Below are 20,579 nucleotides of genomic sequence, written 5' to 3'. Positions count from 1 at the left end.
TCCTGTTGAGGACTCCTAATGCGGGTTCTGTTCGAACTCGGCTTCCAGCTTAATCAAACTGGCCTCCTGTTGAGGACTCCTAATGCGGGTTCTGTTCGAACTCGGCTTCCAGAATTTCTATGCGGCCTCAGTTCGTCGGGTCATCTTCCAGCCTTGTGGCCGGCCTCAGTAAGTTTGAGGACTTCTAATGCGGCCCTCACTTCGTCGGGGGGGTCGACTTCCAGCCTTGTTGTGGCCTCAGAAAATTTTGAGGACTTCTATGCGGCTGTATCGTGATTTCCCTTTTTACGCTTTATCTTATTATTTAAATCAAGTCAAAACATTTTGCAGTTTCAATACTCACTTCCAATACTCCTGATCAAATTTAGAGTATTCAATTTGACTGATTTGAAAATAACAGGTTCAGTCTTTACCTTTTGTTGACACCGGTGTTCGATCAGTTTCTTGGAGTGGGCCTTGAACGCAGTGGTCCGTCCGGGGGTCTCTCGTGCTCGTCCTCCTCAGGTCTCTGGATCGGCTTTCACAACCATCCTCTGCTACCATTTGTTGGAGTTGGACAGCGACACACCACCTGGACGACACTCACTGGAAGAAAGAGCGGTAGACTTCTACGTTACATCTATAAGCGTTTTATTAAGAAATCAAGATACAAAATAGACAATCATGCGCATGGACCCCAATCCAGAGCTGTCACCAATGGCCCCAGTGCTGCAGAAAGGATCGACTCAGTGCATCTTAAATAGCCGTAACCCGAAAAGAACAGTTCTGATTGGACAGGAGCATAAGGGCGGTGTCTTCTCATTGGTTCTTGTTGCCAGCTCCGCCTCTGCCGTCCCTTCATTGGATGTTGTGGCCGCGCATGAATGTATGGTAATAGAAGAGGTGAAAGAGAAGAAGAGTGTTGATTCCGTAGTCCCTGTCTTGCAAGACGACTCGCTCGGCCTTATCTCTTCAGGGATGAGGCCTGGATCGTCTCGAAGGTCGTTCACACACCGGGGGGGGGCTTCTTCCCGCGTGTGAGAGTGTGCGTGTGAGGGGGAATGGCGAAGGGAGGGGGTCAGTGAGGTGAGACAGTGTGGGCTTAAAGTGTCTAAGAAGGAGAATAAATGGTCCCATCTGGACCCTTGTTATCTATCCTCCCGACGAGGTAAGGACTGTGATTGCTCTTTCTAAACACTGAATACAATGAGCTCTTTCTCTAGTCATCTTCTTTGATGAGTGCAGTGCAGAAGGGGGGTTTACATCAACATTCCTTAGGTGACACTGCTATCTTTCTTTAGATCAGCTCAGGCATAGACGATTGCCCTGCCGAAGTATTCAACTCTTATTCAGTGTTTTTCCATCTTACACATAATATTTATGCAAACAATACTAGGCTGTGCTAAGCTAGAATATATATTCTTTACACTCGTATCCAAAAGCATTGAGCACTTGAGCGGCGACAACATTGGTCGTTGTAACCAGAGGGGATATTCATGGCACGCGGCAGTAAAAACAATTTACTGTTAATTACAAGGAGAAGAATCCTGCTGGCCATGAATCAAACACACACAGAGTTATAGAAACACACACGCAGTGTCTCTCTGTCTTTTATAGATATATAACCGTTATGGAACAATGAGTTAGCTGTGTTTAATAACTGGGACACAAATATCTGTGACTGAGATGAGCACTAATTGATCCGTGTAGGATGGCACATTTTATTCAACATTTCGTATCCGTCTGTTTTTTTTCTGACAGTCTGTTGTTGATTTTTCACTCTTTCACTCACTCCATCCTTCCTTCACTGCTATCTCTCCCTGTTACTTTCAATTCAACACAACATAGCACACAAAGCAGACAAACATGAATCACTCTGCAATATAAGTATTACACACACACACCAGACCCTACAACATATTTGCCATCTGTTTACTCATAGTCTCGCTGCTCATTTTATGTATTTCTTGGGTTTTTAATCTGTTTTGTTCATCCCTTTAGGTGAATAGACAATAGGTGTGCTCAGTGGTTGTGAAAAAACACACCTATTTATCTCAAAATAGTTGCTCGGGGATTTGGGCTTTTGACCATACTCTAAACAGCTACATCTGTCGCCATAGAGAATATTTTCATTTCGCACAATTCTCCCAAAAAATTCCTTATGTTTATTGTGATGAATGATACTTCAAATTGTAATCGGTGGACTTTTTAGATGTATTTTTAATGACTACATCTGTTGACACATTGAAACTGTATTTATTTCAACTGATTCCAAAGACTTATCTTGACTGTAATACAGTACAGTACAATATGGCTTATTGTACCCAGTTGACTTTTTGAATGTATTTTTAACAGCCACATCTGTTGCCACCATTTTTGTTTCATCCAACGCCAAAGATGTCCCCCGTTTCAACTATAAGAAATGATAATGGCATATGCCGTTTAGCAGATTTCCTTTTATATGCATAGCATGTGCCACTTCATTGGGTGTTGAGCTTCTGTCGTAGCTCCCACACCTCCTATCACTTTTTCTCTTTCAGTTTTAAATCATCAGGAGTGTTCACAGAAAATGGATGATAAGAATAATAATATTTAGCAGCAAACCCCCTAAAAAACAGTATTAATATTGAAACAAATGTTCAACTATAACATAGCACAGTAGGAAGCAGATGAGCCATAACCATGTGATGAAAGAAAGCTGTTGCTTTTCATTTATTCTTTTTTTTTCTTGCCCATTTTTCTAGTTATTTTAGTTGCAGACAGACATCTTTCAAACCTTACTTCAGTCAGTTTTGCACGTATATTAATATAAAGTTCCTTCAGGTTTTTCCTCCCTGCAGAGAAACAGAAAACGTCTGCATGTTAAATTTAGTTTTTAAATAATATTGAACAGAAATTAAATGATGTTGAATAAACCCTCAGGGAAACAGTTTGTGGAGGAAATGATCCTCACATTAAGTGGTCCTCCTCCTCCTCCTCCTCCTCCGAGGAGGAGGAGGAGGAGGAGGAGGAAGTGCTTGAGCCTGGTACTGATGCGCTGATAAATCTAGCACACATACGGCTGTGCCATTAGAGCCGGCTACCATCTGCTGTAAGTGAGCAGACAACATCTGCCAAACCACTGGAGTTACACCAAAGCACATGACTGAACATTAGTGTGCACACCGAGACCGACGTAACGACACGAGGAAAGTGCTCTCCGTGTGTGTGTGTGTGTGTGTGTGTGGATGCATGTGCGATTGTTTCAATGCGAGTGTCTTTACACAAAGTTATCGATCAAGACGTAAAGTGAGTGGCTAATCAGGGACTGATGGTGATGTTTTATGTATCCTACATCCATAAAGGCTTGTTCTACAAGACACACACACACACAAGAGCACACACGCACACACTCACACTGTAACACCACTCAACAGAACAGGAACTTTATTGATTTACGCATAATTGGCCTGAGGCCCTTCTTGAGGAGAGAAATATGCATGGCAAGGGATCGCGATGTCAATAAGTGGTGTGCTGGTGTGCGTGGTGTAACTGTACGCTAAGAGCCTGTTAAGACATGTCAGTCGCTGTAAAAACAGAAAACACACATGCACCATTGCTCCTGGGAGCTGGCCCGTGATTTAGCTGCTTCATTACCATGTCGGCAGCTAAAATTAACCTTACGGGTGGACTGTTAACCTTGTGTGTGTGTGTGTGTGTGTGTGTGTGTGTGTGTGTGTGTGTGTGTGTGTGTGTGTGTGTGTGTGTGTGTGTGTGTGTGTGTGTGTGTGTGTGTGTGTGTGTGTGTGTGTTTGTGCACGTGATGAGGCAAGTGGTGGCTTTCGTCAAACTGAATGTGTCACAGTGTTAAGTACATTTCAGTGAATTAACAAGCAGACACGATAATGAATGTGTGACACGCAAAAGAGTCCCGGACAGCACATTGGAATCTTATCGACCACCAGTGTTGATGGCTGTCTCATATGACACACACACACACACACACACACACACACACATATGTTGTGCCTCATTTCGGTAATTCACTGTACAATCGGGTTTCAGATGTATTCAATAAATGTATTGGGCCACCGCTCAAAAAATGTGACTACTGCTCTAGATTCTGATTTTGGAGTTCTACCGTGATATAAAAACCGAAGGAGCGGTTCGAAAGAAGCAGCAGGTGGTGTCACACTGCGATGGACAATGTTCACCTGCAGCTTTGGGTGTGAATTAACGCATCAATGTGTGTTTGCGCCTGAGAGACAATTGTAGATACAAGAAAACGAGAGAACCTTCATATTTGCCACATAATAATATTTCTGTTTTCACAAAGGCTTCTTGCATCAGGCCCCCCCCCCCCCGATCCCTTTTCCCTGATCACACGCGACTTAAAAGTTTAGGAGGACGAACAAATATACAAATATTATCATTAACTTCAACAACATTGTAGAATAAGAAACAACAGCTTGAGGTTTCTAACCAGACCAGTCTAAAGGTAAGATGGTAACTGGACTGTTCTTGTCCCGCCGGCGCCCTGATCCGCTTTGACAATCGCTCTACTAGGATGAGTGACTCAGTAATATCTTCAGTAATATTGCCGTCTCATAAATCCCTGAGGTCAGTGACAGAACCAGCAGAGCATGCCCCCCTGTTGCCTCTGGGTTTACACGGACTCCCATGGAACCGGGCTCGCCCCCCCGACACAGTGAGGGCCGTGTGCTGCCCGATGTACAGATCACACACGGTCGGTTTACTAGATAAACATCCGCCTCAGACACGTTCAACGGCGTCACAATGTATCTACTTTAATCTAGGAACGGACACATGTGTGCGTTGTGATCTATCCGCCTACTTTCAAACCATCTGCCGCTAACACACATAATAACACACACGCACACACACACTCATTCTGACAAGAAGTGGATGTCTTCATAATAATGCAGAATCTGTACAGCAATCAGACAAGATTTTCCGAAGCATTCTGGTTTGTAGTCTATTTGTTGTTTGTTTGTGGTCTGACTTGTATTGACCAATCACGTGTTAGTATTGACCAACCATGTTAGTATTGACCAATCACGTGTTAGTATTGACCAACCATGTTAGTATTGACCAACCATGTGTTAGTATTGACCAATCACGTGTTAGTATTGACCAATCACGTGTTAGTATTAATCAACCATGTGTTAGTATTGACCAATCATGTGTTAGTATTGACCAATCATGTGTTAGTATTGACCAATCACCTGTTAGTATTAATCAACCACGTGTTAGTATTGACCAATCACGTGTTAGTATTGACCAATCACGTGTTAGTATTGACCAATCATGTGTTAGTATTGACCAACCATGTTAGTATTGACCAATCACGTGTTAGTATTGACCAACCATGTTAGTATTGACCAATCATGTGTTAGTATTGACCAATCACCTGTTAGTATTAATCAACCACGTGTTAGTATTGACCAACCATGTGTTAGTATTGACCAATCACGTGTTAGTATTGACCAATCACGTGTTAGTATTAATCAACCATGTGTTAGTATTGACCAATCATGTGTTAGTATTGACCAATCATGTGTTAGTATTGACCAATCACCTGTTAGTATTAATCAACCACGTGTTAGTATTGACCAATCACGTGTTAGTATTGACCAATCATGTGTTAGTATTGACCAATCACGTGTTAGTATTGACCAATCACGTGTTAGTATTGACCAATCATGTGTTAGTATTGACCAATCACCTGTTAGTATTAATCAACCACGTGTTAGTATTGACCAACCATGTGTTAGTATTGACCAATCACGTGTTAGTATTGACCAATCACGTGTTAGTATTGACCAATCACGTGTTAGTATTGACCAATCACGTGTTAGTATTGACCAATCACGTATTAGTATTGACCAATCACGTGTTAGTGTTGACCAATCATGTGTTAGTATTGACCAATCACATGTTAGTATTGACCAATCACGTGTTAGTATTGACCAATCACGTGTTACATGCAGGTAAACAGTGTGTGGAGGGCAAATTAGGCAGAATGCATCGGCCATAATGCAATCTTGAAACTGTGGCTGAAGATTTTGCTTTTGATTTGCTTAATTATTAACCGTTAACTAAGGGTGACTGGCTACTAAAATGTGGTCGTAGTCGTCGTCTCTTAACTCAAACTCTCAAGTTGCTAATCAGACGATAAACAACGTCCAACACACGAGGAGGAAGTCTTGGCTTATTATCCGGACGTCTGCTGGCGACACTCGAAGCCCCTAAATATTGTCCCTTTTTTCCTCCAGAAGCAAAATCATCATCAGACGGATCCTAGATATTTCAGACTTTGGCTGAACCAAAATAATTAATTTTCTTTCCAGCACTACATTCATCAATGAGGTGCACCGTGTGTACGCATGTGTGTGTGTGTGTGTGGCACAGTCAATGGTCTAAATGTCACCATAGCTCATTTAAATAGACTAGTAAGCTATCGATTGGCAGTAATTTATGGTTTGATGTGCCAAGATGAGCCGCCTCAGACAACCTGTCCACTTCCCTTTTAAGAACTCTATTAGAACTCACACTGAAGATGGTCTGCTGGTGTGTCACCAAGAGCTAATTTACTCCTACCACAGACCATTTAGACCATTACTGAAACACACACACACACACAGACAGAAACACAACGATGAAATGACACTTAATGCACGCACATCTCCCCCATCTGTACACCGGTCCATCACTCGCCTCTCTATCCATTCCTAAATATCTCCTCTCACCATATCAGCCGACCACCGGTTGATTTATTTATGATTCACGTGGAAGCTACAGTTCAAGTCGTGCTCAGTATGTTTCAAAGGGACATTCAATTTAACATCTAAAGTGAAAAGAAGGAAATTAAATTGACCCTCTGTTAAATTGAAATTGGGCTTTTTCTTTTGCAGTCTAGACATACAGAAAGTATTTGATCAAACGGGCCGTGACTTTTGTCTTCTGGAAAAAAATAACATCAACTTCACAAGATCAGTGTATTGATGATGATTATGGTTATAGGTGAGAATGTCTTCGAGAATCTCAGGTTTGACGCATTGCTTAAGTGTTTCTATGTGCTCACGTTTACATACATTTCCCAGGCTAAGCACTTTTTGTAAAAACAATAAGGCGGTTCACAAATCCGAATATTATGGAAATCTGATAAAAATATGAGACGCGTCTTAATTTGCTTTCAGCTGTCATTTAATCTCTCCTGTTCAACCTTTTCTCTCCTCAGCTCCAACAGGACTGTCTCCACCTCAGTTCCATCCAGTCAATGAAACCAGCATTCAGATCCACTGGGACCCCCCAGCCCGGCTCAATGGACCAGACCCACTATATCAGGTCTGATGGAGGTTTTGCTTAAATACAGTATGCCAGTTTGCATTGGCTTGTTTAAGCTCTTTGTGTGTGTGTGTGTGTGTGTATTTTTTAAATCTATTTTAGCGTTTCTAGCGTCATGACTCCAGGGGAAGCAATGTTTGTTTGCTCTTCGTCCTCAACCTTCATAGCAGACTGAAATATCTGAATATCTCAACTATCCAATGGATTGGCACTTACATTTACACTGACATTGATGTTGCCCAGAAGATAAATCCTACAGACTTTGTTGATCATCGGCCATCATCGGGTCAAAATTCCAATTTGCCTGATACGTTGGTTTATGACTAAGGACATTCCCACCAGCCTCTGCTGTAACTACTTTGTCTTTGTTGCTGATTAGCAAATGTTAGCACACTAGCAACTCGCTCAACTAAGATACACATGGTGTAAACATGACACCTGCTTAACACCAGATAGTTAACGTTCTCATTGAGGACAAATTAGCACACCGGCGTTTGCATTCAGCTCAAAGCACGTCCTCTCGGTGCCACTGGGCTGTGCACAGACTCTTAAGCCTCTGTGACGCTCCCAAACGGACACAGTAAACATTTAGTAGTTCACGACCAAATGTAGAGTAGCGGCTGCACAGACAGGTGCGCGTGGTCATTACACATTGGAACTAGAACGGGCACTCGGTAGAGCGCATACCTTCGCATATCACAAGATTGGGCATTGAATTATGAACATTTTGGCATTATTTGCATGCCAATTGGATATAAATTGACCGTGCTATGGTAAAAATAAGATGTTGACCTTTTCATGACCTTGACCATGACCTTTGACCCGATCGATCCCAAAATCTAATCAAATGGTCCCCGGATAATAACCAATCATCCCACCAAATTTCATGCGATTCGGTTTAATACTTTTTTACTTATGCGAATAACACGCATACAAATAAATAAACTAGAATGGGCACTCGGTAGAGCGCATACCTTCGCATATCACAAGATTGGGCATTGAATTATGAACATTTTGGCATTAGTTGCATGCCAATTGGACAAAAATGTATCGTGCTCTGGTAAAAAAAGAGTTTGACCTTTCCTTGACCTTTGACCCGATTGATCCCAAAATCTAATCAAATGGTCCCCGGATAATAACCAATCATCCCACCAAATTTCATGCGATTCAAGAACATTTTGACCTGTTCATGACCTTTGACCTTGACCTTTGACCCGATCGATCCCAAAATCTAGTCAACTGGTCCCCGGATAATAAACAATCATCCCACCAAATTTCATGCGATTCAGTTCAATACTTTTTGAGTTCTGCGAAAGATTTTGACCTGTTCATGACCTTTGACCTTTGACCCGATCGATCCCAAAATCTAATCAACTGGTCCCGGATAATAAACAATCATCCCACCAAATTTCATGCGATTCGGTTCAATACTTTTTGAGATTTGCGAATAACACGCATACAAATAAATAAATAAATAAATAAATACACAGCGATCAAAACATAACCTTCCGGCATTTTCAATGCGAAGGTAATAAGGATGTCCGCACAGAGCCTCTGCGTACGCCCCCTGATGACAACATCTACGTCACACCGCCTCTCGTGTCCTATTTTGACCTGGACTTGGAGAGTACCGTGTTTATTGTGTACTCTGTATTCAGTTGAAGTTGAACAAAGGCAACCGTAAATAAAAGTGTAAGTATTGACAGGGTTCGTACGATCATGGAGAACCAGGAATAGTCATGGAATTTTAAAAAATTATTTCCAAGCCTTGGAAAAGTCCTTGGGAAAAAATGTAATCCCAAAAGTTTTGGAAAAGACATGTCAATTTGTTATATTCATCTGTTCATTTTTGCAGTTTGATTAAAAGAATAAACATTTATATCAATAGTTATTCTTTTAATCAAATTATTGTCTCTCGTATATACTTGTGTATACACCGAGATTTCACACAATGTTTGGTCATGGAAAAGTCCTGGAAATCCGTTGGTCAACATGTGTATGAAGCCTATATTGAGCATTGTAGCTGTGATAGGAACTGTTATCATTGTCATATTATTATACATTTTGTGTTTAGGTGGAGAGGACAGACGTCTCTCTCTCTGACCCACAAGCTCCCGTTGTCAGAGGAACCAGGTTCTCAGGAAACGGTTACTACCAGTTTCCCAGTGACACACTTCCTGTCAACACAGACTTCACAGGTAAGAAAGGCGTGTGTACATCTCGGTGCAGGCAGATGTCTGTGTGTGTCAGAAAATGGACGACGTGTCCATCTGCGTAACTACATACACATGTCTATGTGTGCACATGCATGTACGTACACGCCTGTATTTGTTATGTTCTGTGTTGTTTGTTGATCGCACTGCAGCCTCCGTCTCCTGCTGACGCTCCTTTAGAATGACTTCCCCCGTCATCTCAAAGGACAATTATCGTTCTGTTTACCAGCATCATTAGAGGGTTGAGCTGCACAGCCAAACATGTTCTGCTTCATCTGAGAACATCACCCAGTCTGACGCTCATAATTAATGACTGCTGATACTAATCAGCGGGATTTGAGCGGTCGAAGCTCTTCGATGCCACTTGAGATTACTCCCCCATCCTGTAAGAACCTCGTATCACCAGCTATGTCTTCCTGGGTGGACAACATGTTTACATTTGGGTCCTAGATCACCCCTCTTCAAGCCATGTTAAAACTGACTAATCAATGTCAACAAATCTATTTGTATTTTGTCAGCAAACCAGTTTTTTCTAAAAACTGCTGACAAAAACCTGACTGGCTCGATCACATGTTCCATCTGTAATCCTCATGTGACCGTGACAACTGTAATTGAGTCAACGCGTCTCTGTGTTGCTCACATCATCTTGTTCCACTAAAATACCCCAAATATGTTTGCCACCCACCCCGAATATAATGTTCATTTTACATCTTATATATCAAGAGCATCACGATAATGAAGAGGACCGCAGAATCTGAGGAAGATTTTTAGTGCCCTAAAAGCAGCTGTTTTCATGCACACACACTCATACTCACACACACACACATAGACACACACACACCTAGATTAAATATTTGACTGCATCTGAGTGGTTAATGAAAAACACAGTTTTTTAGTAAAGGCTTTTTGAAGGTCGCATAGAAATTGAGGAGAAATTAAATTAGTCTTTTTGGAGAGGTAAGCCACTCTATAAAATATAACAATAATCTATTAAAATCAAAATAATAACCTAGAATTAGTTTTTTATTTGAATAAAAATGATGTTTGATTTTGTGACACTTTTTCGTTTCAGTGTTTATTGATTTTGGTTAAACATAGCAAGACATCCACATAACACCCTCGTCAATTTCCTCATATTTTAGTTTTTATACCTTTAAAAAAAATCACCATTAGAGCATAAACATCTTTAATTACTTTTGATTTCAATTGTATTGATATCTAATATTTTCTATAGATAGATAATCTATATATTCTTGTGTTCACTTCTCTCTCTCATCTCCTCTCAATTCTCCTTTCCTCACAAAGGACAACTTGTGTGTGTTCTTATGGATGAGAGTAGACTGAATGTTTATAACTGTATAAATGTGAAAAAAGGCTGAAACAGAACATGAGTAAGCAAACTTTGGCTGGACTTTAATTTACAAAGATCACAGATCAGATGTCTGTTATAATGATATCACACCTGAGATCTCCGTCCTGTAGAATTTACTCCTCCTCGAGCTGAATAGTCAGATTATTATATTAAATGCTGAGAAGTCCCAACAGCTGTCTCGCCTCTTAATCCTCTCTATAAACTCCTGGTTCCTGGTTCTTGTTCGTTGCGCTCTCTGAACGCTGTGTTTTTATCTAAAATCAACAAACGATGATTTTTGATCTTATCCGTGCTCCTTCAGCACAAAGGTAAATAGAGGTCTCTGAATACTGCCGGCAAATGGATGATGAGTTTAGCTATCGAGCAGTCGTCTCCGCCACTCTCCTCCTTCATAAAGGGTAATGGATCAGACAATCGCTCTCAGACCGGATCTATTCTGGACCACGAATGTGTCGGCGGTCCTCAAACCATCGCCCTTTCACAACCATCAATACTAATCGCATCATCTACAGACAATTATTCCCATCGAAGCGCATGGAACAGCGAACAAATCAAAGCCAAATTGGATTATGAATGTAATGCAGTGTAATGCCCCCTCGAGAGTCGATTGATCACGGAGGAGAGACTCGTCAATCGTTGGTGTCTTATGGAAACCCAGTAACTCCGACAATGACAAATGGAACATATTTATACGATTTATAATCTTTGCAACGTGTTTTTTGTTCAGTTTCTTGATGCGAGATCTCAGGGTATGTCATTCAGCAAACATCACAACAGATTTGTGGTTTCTGAGTTTTGAGAAAATGATGAATGCTTCAGACGATCCTGGTGGGCTTTTTGTAGGAAACGGCAAATCATAATTTATCTCCATCAACATTATGCAGCTTTATAGGAATATTAGTAGTTATTTGCTTTTATAAAATTGTTCTTTCAGGTTATTACGACAGGCTTTCTTATTTCTGAAGAATTGGGGCACATCCGTGATCAGAGACAATATTCTGTACGTTAAATTGTAATTCAAATCAAGACGTTGCCGTGTAAAATCACATGATATTTGCCATTCACTTAATTGAATGGCCACTTTACTCATATTATTTTGGCAAATAGGTGCAATTATTGTGCTCGAGGTGGATGTTTCCATTATGATAAGTCTGTTCACTTGTGATTAACGACGCTTCTTAATGCTGAATGAATTTAGGGTACTTGAGGTCAATTTTCAGCACACTGAATCTTACTTTAGAGAACACAGGATTATAACCATATGCAATCACCCCGTGATATGAATACCCTGTGAGTGCTTGTTTCCATAAACGCATGCTAGCCCATTCATCTTATCTGTAATGCTTCTTTATCTGAAGCGCTACAATATGACCGACTGCTCTCCTTGTTCATCTTTGAATGAGGCATCCTGGTTCTAAACGGATTATGAAATTATCTCTCCTCATTTGTAATTCTTCAGTCTTTAAGCCTGAAATGGCCGGATTGGAAAACAGGATGAGGGGCCTCTGCTCATATTTTCCTTAACCCAGACATATTTCTACAACCCCACAGTAAATTAAGAGAGATGAAACATTTAAAACGGTTTGGAAAACCCCCCCCGAAGAACAAATTAATGCAGGAACAAATGGACTTGGATAATTTCCAGACGTATCTAATACAGTACATTCTGCAGCAACTGAGCAGAAGAGAGGGAAATGTTAAATGATACAAATTATTTTTTCCTTAATTAATATGATTGATTGCCAGGCATTGACGTTGAGAGGAAGGGGGGAGAGAAATGTGTGAAGGGAAAGTTTGCACAGACATCATTAGTTTTTCCCCATTTAAAGATTAATCAGAAGAGGCTGGGCTCTTTAATTCTGTCATTTGTATATTTAATGGGCTGCTGCAGAATCTATGGGTGTAATTAGCTAGCTGCCGCGCTCTCATTAATACGCCCGGCTCTGATTAATGCCAGCGCAGAGCTAACATGACTGGAGTTATTCAGGTTATGTTGTGTAGATGATTGCACACAACCTCCACTGTTTACTGAGACAGAGAGAGGAGAAACAAGGCAAGAGCACTTGGAACAATACCCGCCTGATAAACAAGCAACTTTCTTATGTTTCATATAGTTAAATACAACACAATTCCTCTTTGTTCCCTTTGGCACAGAGAGAGAGCAACTCCATTTAAAAGCGTCCTTAGTTTAATTGATAAAAGACCCGATATGAACAATATAATGTTCTCACTTAACCGAGAGTTGATGGTGTGAATATAATTGGTTTTATGTACTTGTAGGTCATAAAATGTTTCTTTGCAGTGCATTGAGTAATATATCACTCATAAAAAGCAACTTCCAGACGTGGACACAACAGCACGGAAACAGAACAGGAGCTGCCTCCATATTCTTCATTGCATTCACTCAGTCTTCTTCAGTTAGTCAATACATGACCGTTTAAAAGTTGCTTCTCAACTATAATTCACAACATGTAAAATGTTTATTGTGGATCATAGATGTTTCTCAACACGTTGCCTTCGAGCAGTGTATTCACATCTGTTAAAAATACTAAATAAATATACATATATGTCATCCAAGGAGCACAGTGTGCACACGTGTGAACTCCAGAGGACGGTCCTATCATCCTATCATCTATCACAGTGGTACTCTAACCTTTTTTCGTATTATACCTCCTGAAAAAGAATCTCAGCCAAGTCGCCCTTAACGTAACTAGTGCAACACGTCAGGAAAAGAATAAATGTGTCTGGTAATGATTGTGTTGAAAGGAGTATTAAATCTGAAACGTGTACCCTTAGTTTGCCCATTTGAGCAACGCTGATCTATTAAATTCTTGAGCACATTAATCCTCCTTTCATTAGCGCCATCCTTTTTTTATTAGCAATTTGGTGCAATTTCAGGAATTCTTTTCTTTCCACGACAGCTCAAAGAAAAACAGCATTGTCCGTGTGTTTGTCTTTTTTAGACGCAGGGCGATATAATGACCATGGACCACGAGCGAGGCTCAACACTTTGTTCTTCCTGGCTACATTTTTATTTTAAATGTTTCTATTTTTAACTAGCAATGACAAGTGGATCCTCAATAAGTATCCCTTCGTAAGTTGTTCTCTCTTAATTTTGGAATATATTTTCCTTTCAAAAAGAGAATTAAGTGACATTTTTAAAAGAAGTTTATTACAGTACATTCAATTTTAATCAAATTAACCGATTAATGCAGGTGATAAATACCAATCAAGTATTTATCACCTGCATGACGCGTGTAATGCGTGTAAGGTGTGAAGGCATGTTGCAGAAAAGAAGTTTGTGTATATTGAGCATCGTATTTTGCATGTGTGTGTCTGTGAGGCAGTGCATGCTGGACCTTTTGTGTCTGTGGGATCGCACCGTGCAAGTGTGTGTGTGTGTGTGTGTGTGTGTGTGCGTCCATGTACTCTGTATGTGTGTAACAGAGACACCTGTCAGGATGCGTGCTCAGGTTTGTCTGTTGATGGCTCCAAAGTGGTTGTCAGTGTGAAGTAGCACAAGTCCTGAGGGGGGGTCTTATGAAAGTAATGCTGAGCACTTAGACGCTGTACACTCGGACCGAACACCGTGGCCCAGCATGTGTCGGCGGCCCGTCACACAGACATGCAGAACATAAGAAGCCACGCCAACAGTCGTCTATTGTTCCCTATCTCTGAAGTACCTTAAGACGATGGACGACATCCCAATGCAAAGCAAAACGGTCCTTTATGATGTGACAATGAGAATGCATCATCAATGGACCATGTCAGGATCTTTGCACACAGCTGTTTTGTATTGTATGATTATGAACTCCTGTGCTAATGAGGCAGGAATAATAGCGGTGCGGCTTCTCCGCTGTCGAACCCTGTGGGTGTGTGTCCGGGTCCCACAGGCCGGTTCCCCGTGGACAGGACGGTCTGCGAGTGTGTGTGTGAACGTGTGAACGCGCACGTCGATTCAAACGTTTGGGCCCAACTCAGGGGGGCGGCAAGTCGTGACAGTTCAAATTGATCCAAAACCCTCTTATGTCACGGTTTAGAATTATTCCCAAAGGGCCACAGGTACCTGAGGAGGTGTCCATCCTCAGTGGTCCTCAACCTTTTTTCAGGGATCTACCCCCAGTGAAATATTTGTTCTAGCCAAGTACCCCCTGACCAGTGGAATACAATGATGTAATACACAGCGCTGTGCCATCAGTGTCTGATTTAATATAGAATATATGCAATTCAGTTTATGAACGTACACTTCATATTTTATTGAATATGTATTAAATAACTATTTATAACATTTTTTTTAATGGATGCCCATTTTAAATAATTTTTTAATAAAATCTCACGTACCCCCATTTGAGAACCACTGGGAGAAGGGATGTGTCGTCTATGAAGATCTTTTATGGTTTGGAACAAACTCGTCACACAGGTAGAGGAGTAAATAGTGAAATGATCCCGTTTTGACCCTTGACACACACACCTGTTGTCGTACCTTCTGGGCCTGTAGGTGCTGCTCCTGCTTAACCTTATCATCATCAAGTGCCCGATGTTAACTCTGGTCATTCATTGTGTCCACTTTGACATGCATCCCATGTTCACGTCGCTGCAGAATACACAGTTTGATAAGATGAATAACTGTTTGCGCCGTATAGTTAGAGTGGAAAAAATGGGAATATGATCCGTGGCAAGGAGCAAAGTTGGGAGCGAAAGAGGTTAAAAGGAACATTGAAGATGCGAGGAGAGAAAACATTCAGATGAGGCGATCGGTGGAGGAGGGAGAACGAAAAGGTCAAGAGAAAGGGGGAGAAGGTTAAAAGCGTAGGCAAGAAAAAAAAGAGGATCAGGAGAGTGTGACACGGAGAGAAGGTTAAAGGGGGATAATGTAATGTCAGGTATCTGTCATGACTTCACTCATCTCCGTGGTGATGACAAGGTCACCAATGTAAATGGCAGATGCCTGCTTGATGTACAGAATGCAAGTTCAATGTAAAGAACATCTCCGGCTTGTTTTTGCTGCAGTTATTTTTCATTTATTTACACGTAGACACATTTGGTAATTGATGCAAATGTTCACTGATGAAGAAGACATTTCTACATTCCTAGGTCCAAGAGTTTTTGTTACTGAAATGCAATGATGTATATTCCTGGTATTCTGTCACATAGAGTATCATGATTGTCAAAAAATGACATTTAATTATTTGTTTTAAAAACTGCCGTTGGAACTATTCAAATATCTATGCTTGCGCATTATGTCCATAACACTGTGACACAGCGCTCTGCTTTAAGTTTACCTTTAGTCTCACGCCCTGTTTCTACTTATTCCTGTTGCTCGCTTTGAAAGCAATCCAAATGGACGAGGATCGGATGATTCATAAAGTTAAAATTATTAGATATCTGTACTGCACCTCTTTATTTTACTTTAACAATCTAAATAAGGTGGCAGCTGGCTGGAGTGAGATGTCCAAGAGAAAGTTGCCTCCCTTGCTTTCTCTATTTTTCAGTTAATATCACAATACAGACATTTGTTTTCTGTTTACAATTTTTTTTTTAATCCACAGAATTAGCTATTTGCAGATCCTGTTCGCAAAAAGATATTTGTCATGATTTTTAAGCAGATTTACGGATGTTCCTTTGCAAAGGATATTACAGACACAGCTATATCTACATATCAATATGCGTTTAGTGTATTTCTGTTAAGATTTGACTAACTCGGCGTGGAAGTATGATTTTTCACTCATTTACTTCTCATATCTTTCCCTCTATGCCACCCTGGGGAGGCTTTAGTTCCTCTCTTTTAAGTTTATTACAGACCATAGCCTGTAATTTCTCGATGGTTAAAATGTCGTCTTGAAAGATGAAGTACAGAAAAGCCCCGTGTAACGTTAATCCTGTCCGACTGGAGCTTTAGACCCTGACATATATGATGAGCATATATTGATATTGGCAAATCCACACTTATTTAGGATCAGTCCTCATCTCCATCACCACTTCTTACAAAGGACAACAGATATGGACCTCTAATCCACATACCTGGAGCCGGTACGCGCTGGGAGCCTGCTCGTCGACCTACAGGCGGTTTATTATAAAGCCTGACGGGAAATGAGCATAAATAAGCAAATTGTAAACATATTTTGGACTATTTAAAAAAGATTGACATGAAGTAACTCGGCATCTGCGATTCGCTTCATTTTCCTATACTTCCACAGCGACTATAACCATTGATCCAGATAGATCAACACAAACAGATGAGATAGACAATGCGAAAAGGGTATTTAAAAAAATATATATAATAAAGTGAAAACTGGCAGCTTTGAAACGGATAATCTGTATTCGTCTGGAGTTTGCCGTGTAACTGTTTGACTTCTCTCCACGTTAAGTGAATTCACACACTAATTATTTTGCAAACACTGGCTTCTGATGAACCCTGGACCGCTTCCGTTCAACTCTTCTTCACATCTTCCCACACTCCTCCTTCCCTTCAGAGACGGACGCAGCGGAGGGAACGCACACGTAAATCACACGCTCGGTGTCGCTGTGTGGATCTCGAAGTGGATTAAGATCCAATCTCGGATCCATAGTAACATGACAGGACAGCACGCCGGATTCATTCTGTGTGTGTGTGTGTGTGTGTGTGTGTGTGTTAGAAGGAAACCCACCAGTTTCCCACATTGCTGAAGCTTTGATTCACTGTGTTTGCATTAACTAACGTTCCAGGACAGCAGCGGTGGAATGACAAAGTACATGAAATTATTATTATTATTGATGTTTTCTCAGATCCCAAATGTATTGTCATTCCAGTTGGTGGTTCGGGTTTTATATATACAGGACTGTCTCAGAAAATTAGAATATTGTGATAAAGTTCTTTATTTTTCTTAAAAACAAAAAAAAAAAAAAAATCATGCATTCTGGATTCATTACAAAATCAACTGAAATTATTCTTTATATTTATTTATTATTTATGATTATATTTTGGCTTTAAAAACTTAAAAATCCTCTTCATAATAATTAAAAATTTTTATTTCAGAAAAAAAAAAAAAAATTTATAACAGCTGTTTGTCAGGCTCAGGAAACCTTGCCTTGTGTGTTTCGTTTTTTAGAATTCAAGTGATTTGTTTAATACCCTACTAGTATACTTTTTCATGATATTCTAATATTTAGAGATAGGATATTCACTGTGTTTGGGAATAGCATAATGGGCGCTATGTGGAGCTGGGTTATGTTTAACTTTTCATATACAGTATAGCTTGTTTAACAATTTGAAGAGAGAAAAAAGCCTTTTATGAACGGTTGACTGGGGGAAATGTTACGGGTTATATATGAGGGCGCGGCCCCTGCACTGGGGTATCTTTGGGGGTTTAGCATCCCCATCTTATGGATCTTAACACATTTAGAAACTCTGGAGGGAGATAGAAGTAAGGTTTGTACAATATGTTTTTCTCAAACACTGAAAAGTACAAGACATGTAAAGACATATCTATGATTTATCTAAATGATCAGATTTAACCCCAAAGGTCTCTCATTGAGAGTTTGGTCCTGACTCCAGCTCCCACCTGGTGTTTCAAATGTTCACGGATTGTTTAGCCAAGGCCGAGGGCAACTGAAAGGAAATGTAATATTTGTTCTCTCTCTGTCTCTGTCTGTCTTACTTTGTGTCAGGTGTTGAGTTGAGTTTCAGGACTCTGTCCCCAGACGGCCTGATGCTCTGCGCCTTCTCTCCGGGAGATCAGGAAGAGTTCCTGGCCATTCAGCTCAGAAATGGACGCCCCTACTTTTTGTTTGATCCACAGGTATGTAGTTTTTCCCCTTTTTTTTTAAGTGTTAGTTTTGAGCGCAAAGTAAAGATATTTCAAGACCAATATGAACGATACTATTAATCAATTATTAATAGACAGCAGCAATCAACAACCTGGAATCGGGTGATATTTCTGTGTTTTACAAAGGTGCAACAAAAGCAGGTCGGGAACATGTCAAGATCAACCAAAGTTAGAATTTTTTTTTCAAAATTAGGAGGTTTACGTCTCTTTAAAAAAAAAATTTAAAACTGTTTAAATTGATTTTTCTCTTTTTGTCTTTTTTTCATTTGCAATGTTTTGTCGAGTTCTTTTTTGTTCAGTGAAACTGAAAAAAGTAAATAAAAATAAAAGGTAAAAAAATTAATAAAATATATATATTATTATTTTTATTTATATGGATCTTTATATCTTTTGTTGAGGAACCTGCAGAGGAGTTTCCCTGCTCCACCTATTCAGACGTATCTCCATCCAGCTTGACTACCATTACAGAAACACCTGTAACACAGAAGGACACCGTAAAATAATGTTTCACTATTCTCGTGGTAATTTAACACATTTAGTTTCACCATTTCTTCATCCACAGTTCCTCGCTTGTTTTTTTCTCTTTCCTTCACTATTTTAATCCGCTCACATTAATTCCTCCGTCTTTTTTCTCTTTTCCATTCTGATCCACCTCTGTCTCTGTTCTCTCTTTGCCCCGCTCTCGTTCTCTCTGTCTCTCTTCCATTTCCTCTCACTCGCTCTCATCTAGTAAATGTGATCTGTAGCCCCTCATTGGTTTCTGTCAGGGAGACGGGGAAAAAAACTTTGAAAGTGTGTCAACGTTTGAATTGGACTGCAATTAACTCATTCCCTGCAGTCACCACGCGTGAATACCAATTGCAAGCTAATTAAGCTTTGCGCGCGCACATGCACACACACACATACACACACACACACACGGCCTTGTTTCCCTTATCCATCCATACAGACACATGTAGGGGGGTTAAAGAGTCAACGACTTAGATGATGAAAGTGATGATGGGAGATGATTACACATACTTCCATGAGGCCACCAACTAATTACACACACACACTTTCCTTCCTCATCACTATCCAATACTCGTTATTCAAAATGCCCTCATCGAAATGTAACCATGGGATGAATCTGTGTGTCCTGAGGAGTCAATGAGTAGATCCTCGTTGACTCGCAGTGTTAACGTGTGTGTGTGTGTGTCTCTGGTTGTGTGTACTGCTAGATGTGCGATGGAGCAAAATGTCTTCTCCAACTGGGTTGATTCCTTTGTTTAGACTAGTTTGGGTGTAATTAACAGTGGGAGTGGTGTCACGGCTTATTAGTGTCCCCCTAGATACATATAGCTGGGCCCATTACTTCCCCCTATTAGCCTGTTGAGCTAGCCTTAATGGGATTACTAGTGATGGGGGGGGGGGTAATTTAGCATGACACAGGAAAGAGATATGCTCATAAATATGTGCATGTGTGAGCTGCCACACACACACACATGGTGGTCAGAAACAATACTTGTCACATGTAGAAGAGCATTGAAGTCACACCAGCTTACCGTCACAAACTGTTTCACACTCTGAAACCCACAGTTCACATTGTACTGCTGCAGGTGAGTCGTGGTTTATGGACCACTTTACAGGTGTGTATGGAGCTGCTGGTCATGTAAGTGTCTGTCACAGGCTGACATACTACACATGTAAGTCTCATTACAGACTCCAAGTTAACTCTCACTGTCCGTTAAATACTTTCGCTAGCACGCAGATAAAGACAATTCTATTGTGTTGTGCCCGCCTTGCATCTCGGTTCTCTCTGAGATGACACTGGCTCTTGGTGAAATGTGGAAAGCTTTCATTTTACAGTCCCCCGAGCCTTTGGGG

At 40.6% G+C, this 20,579-nt stretch overlaps 1 protein-coding gene across 6 annotated transcripts in view; it reads left to right on the top strand.

The window, feature by feature from the left end:
- Nucleotides 1-20,579, top strand: part of ush2a (Usher syndrome 2A (autosomal recessive, mild)) — a 222,984-nt gene that overhangs the window by 76,638 nt on the left and 125,767 nt on the right. For all 6 annotated transcript variants that reach the window (XR_008831481.1, XM_056413166.1, XM_056413164.1 and 3 more), the window contains exons 28-30: nt 7,220-7,326; nt 9,401-9,524; nt 18,559-18,689. Coding sequence is in view for 5 of the 6 variants with exons in the window: in XM_056413166.1 (XP_056269141.1) it covers nt 7,220-7,326; nt 9,401-9,524; nt 18,559-18,689 (362 nt within the window). In the remaining variant the exon portion in view is untranslated. The remainder of the gene's footprint in view (nt 1-7,219; nt 7,327-9,400; nt 9,525-18,558; nt 18,690-20,579) is intronic.

Source organism: Pseudoliparis swirei, chromosome 4, assembly GCF_029220125.1.
Source record: "Pseudoliparis swirei isolate HS2019 ecotype Mariana Trench chromosome 4, NWPU_hadal_v1, whole genome shotgun sequence".
NCBI classification, from domain to species: domain Eukaryota; kingdom Metazoa; phylum Chordata; class Actinopteri; order Perciformes; family Liparidae; genus Pseudoliparis; species Pseudoliparis swirei.
The sequence above is the reverse complement of the archived record's forward strand: the minus strand, read 5'-3'. Positions and strand labels throughout refer to the sequence as shown.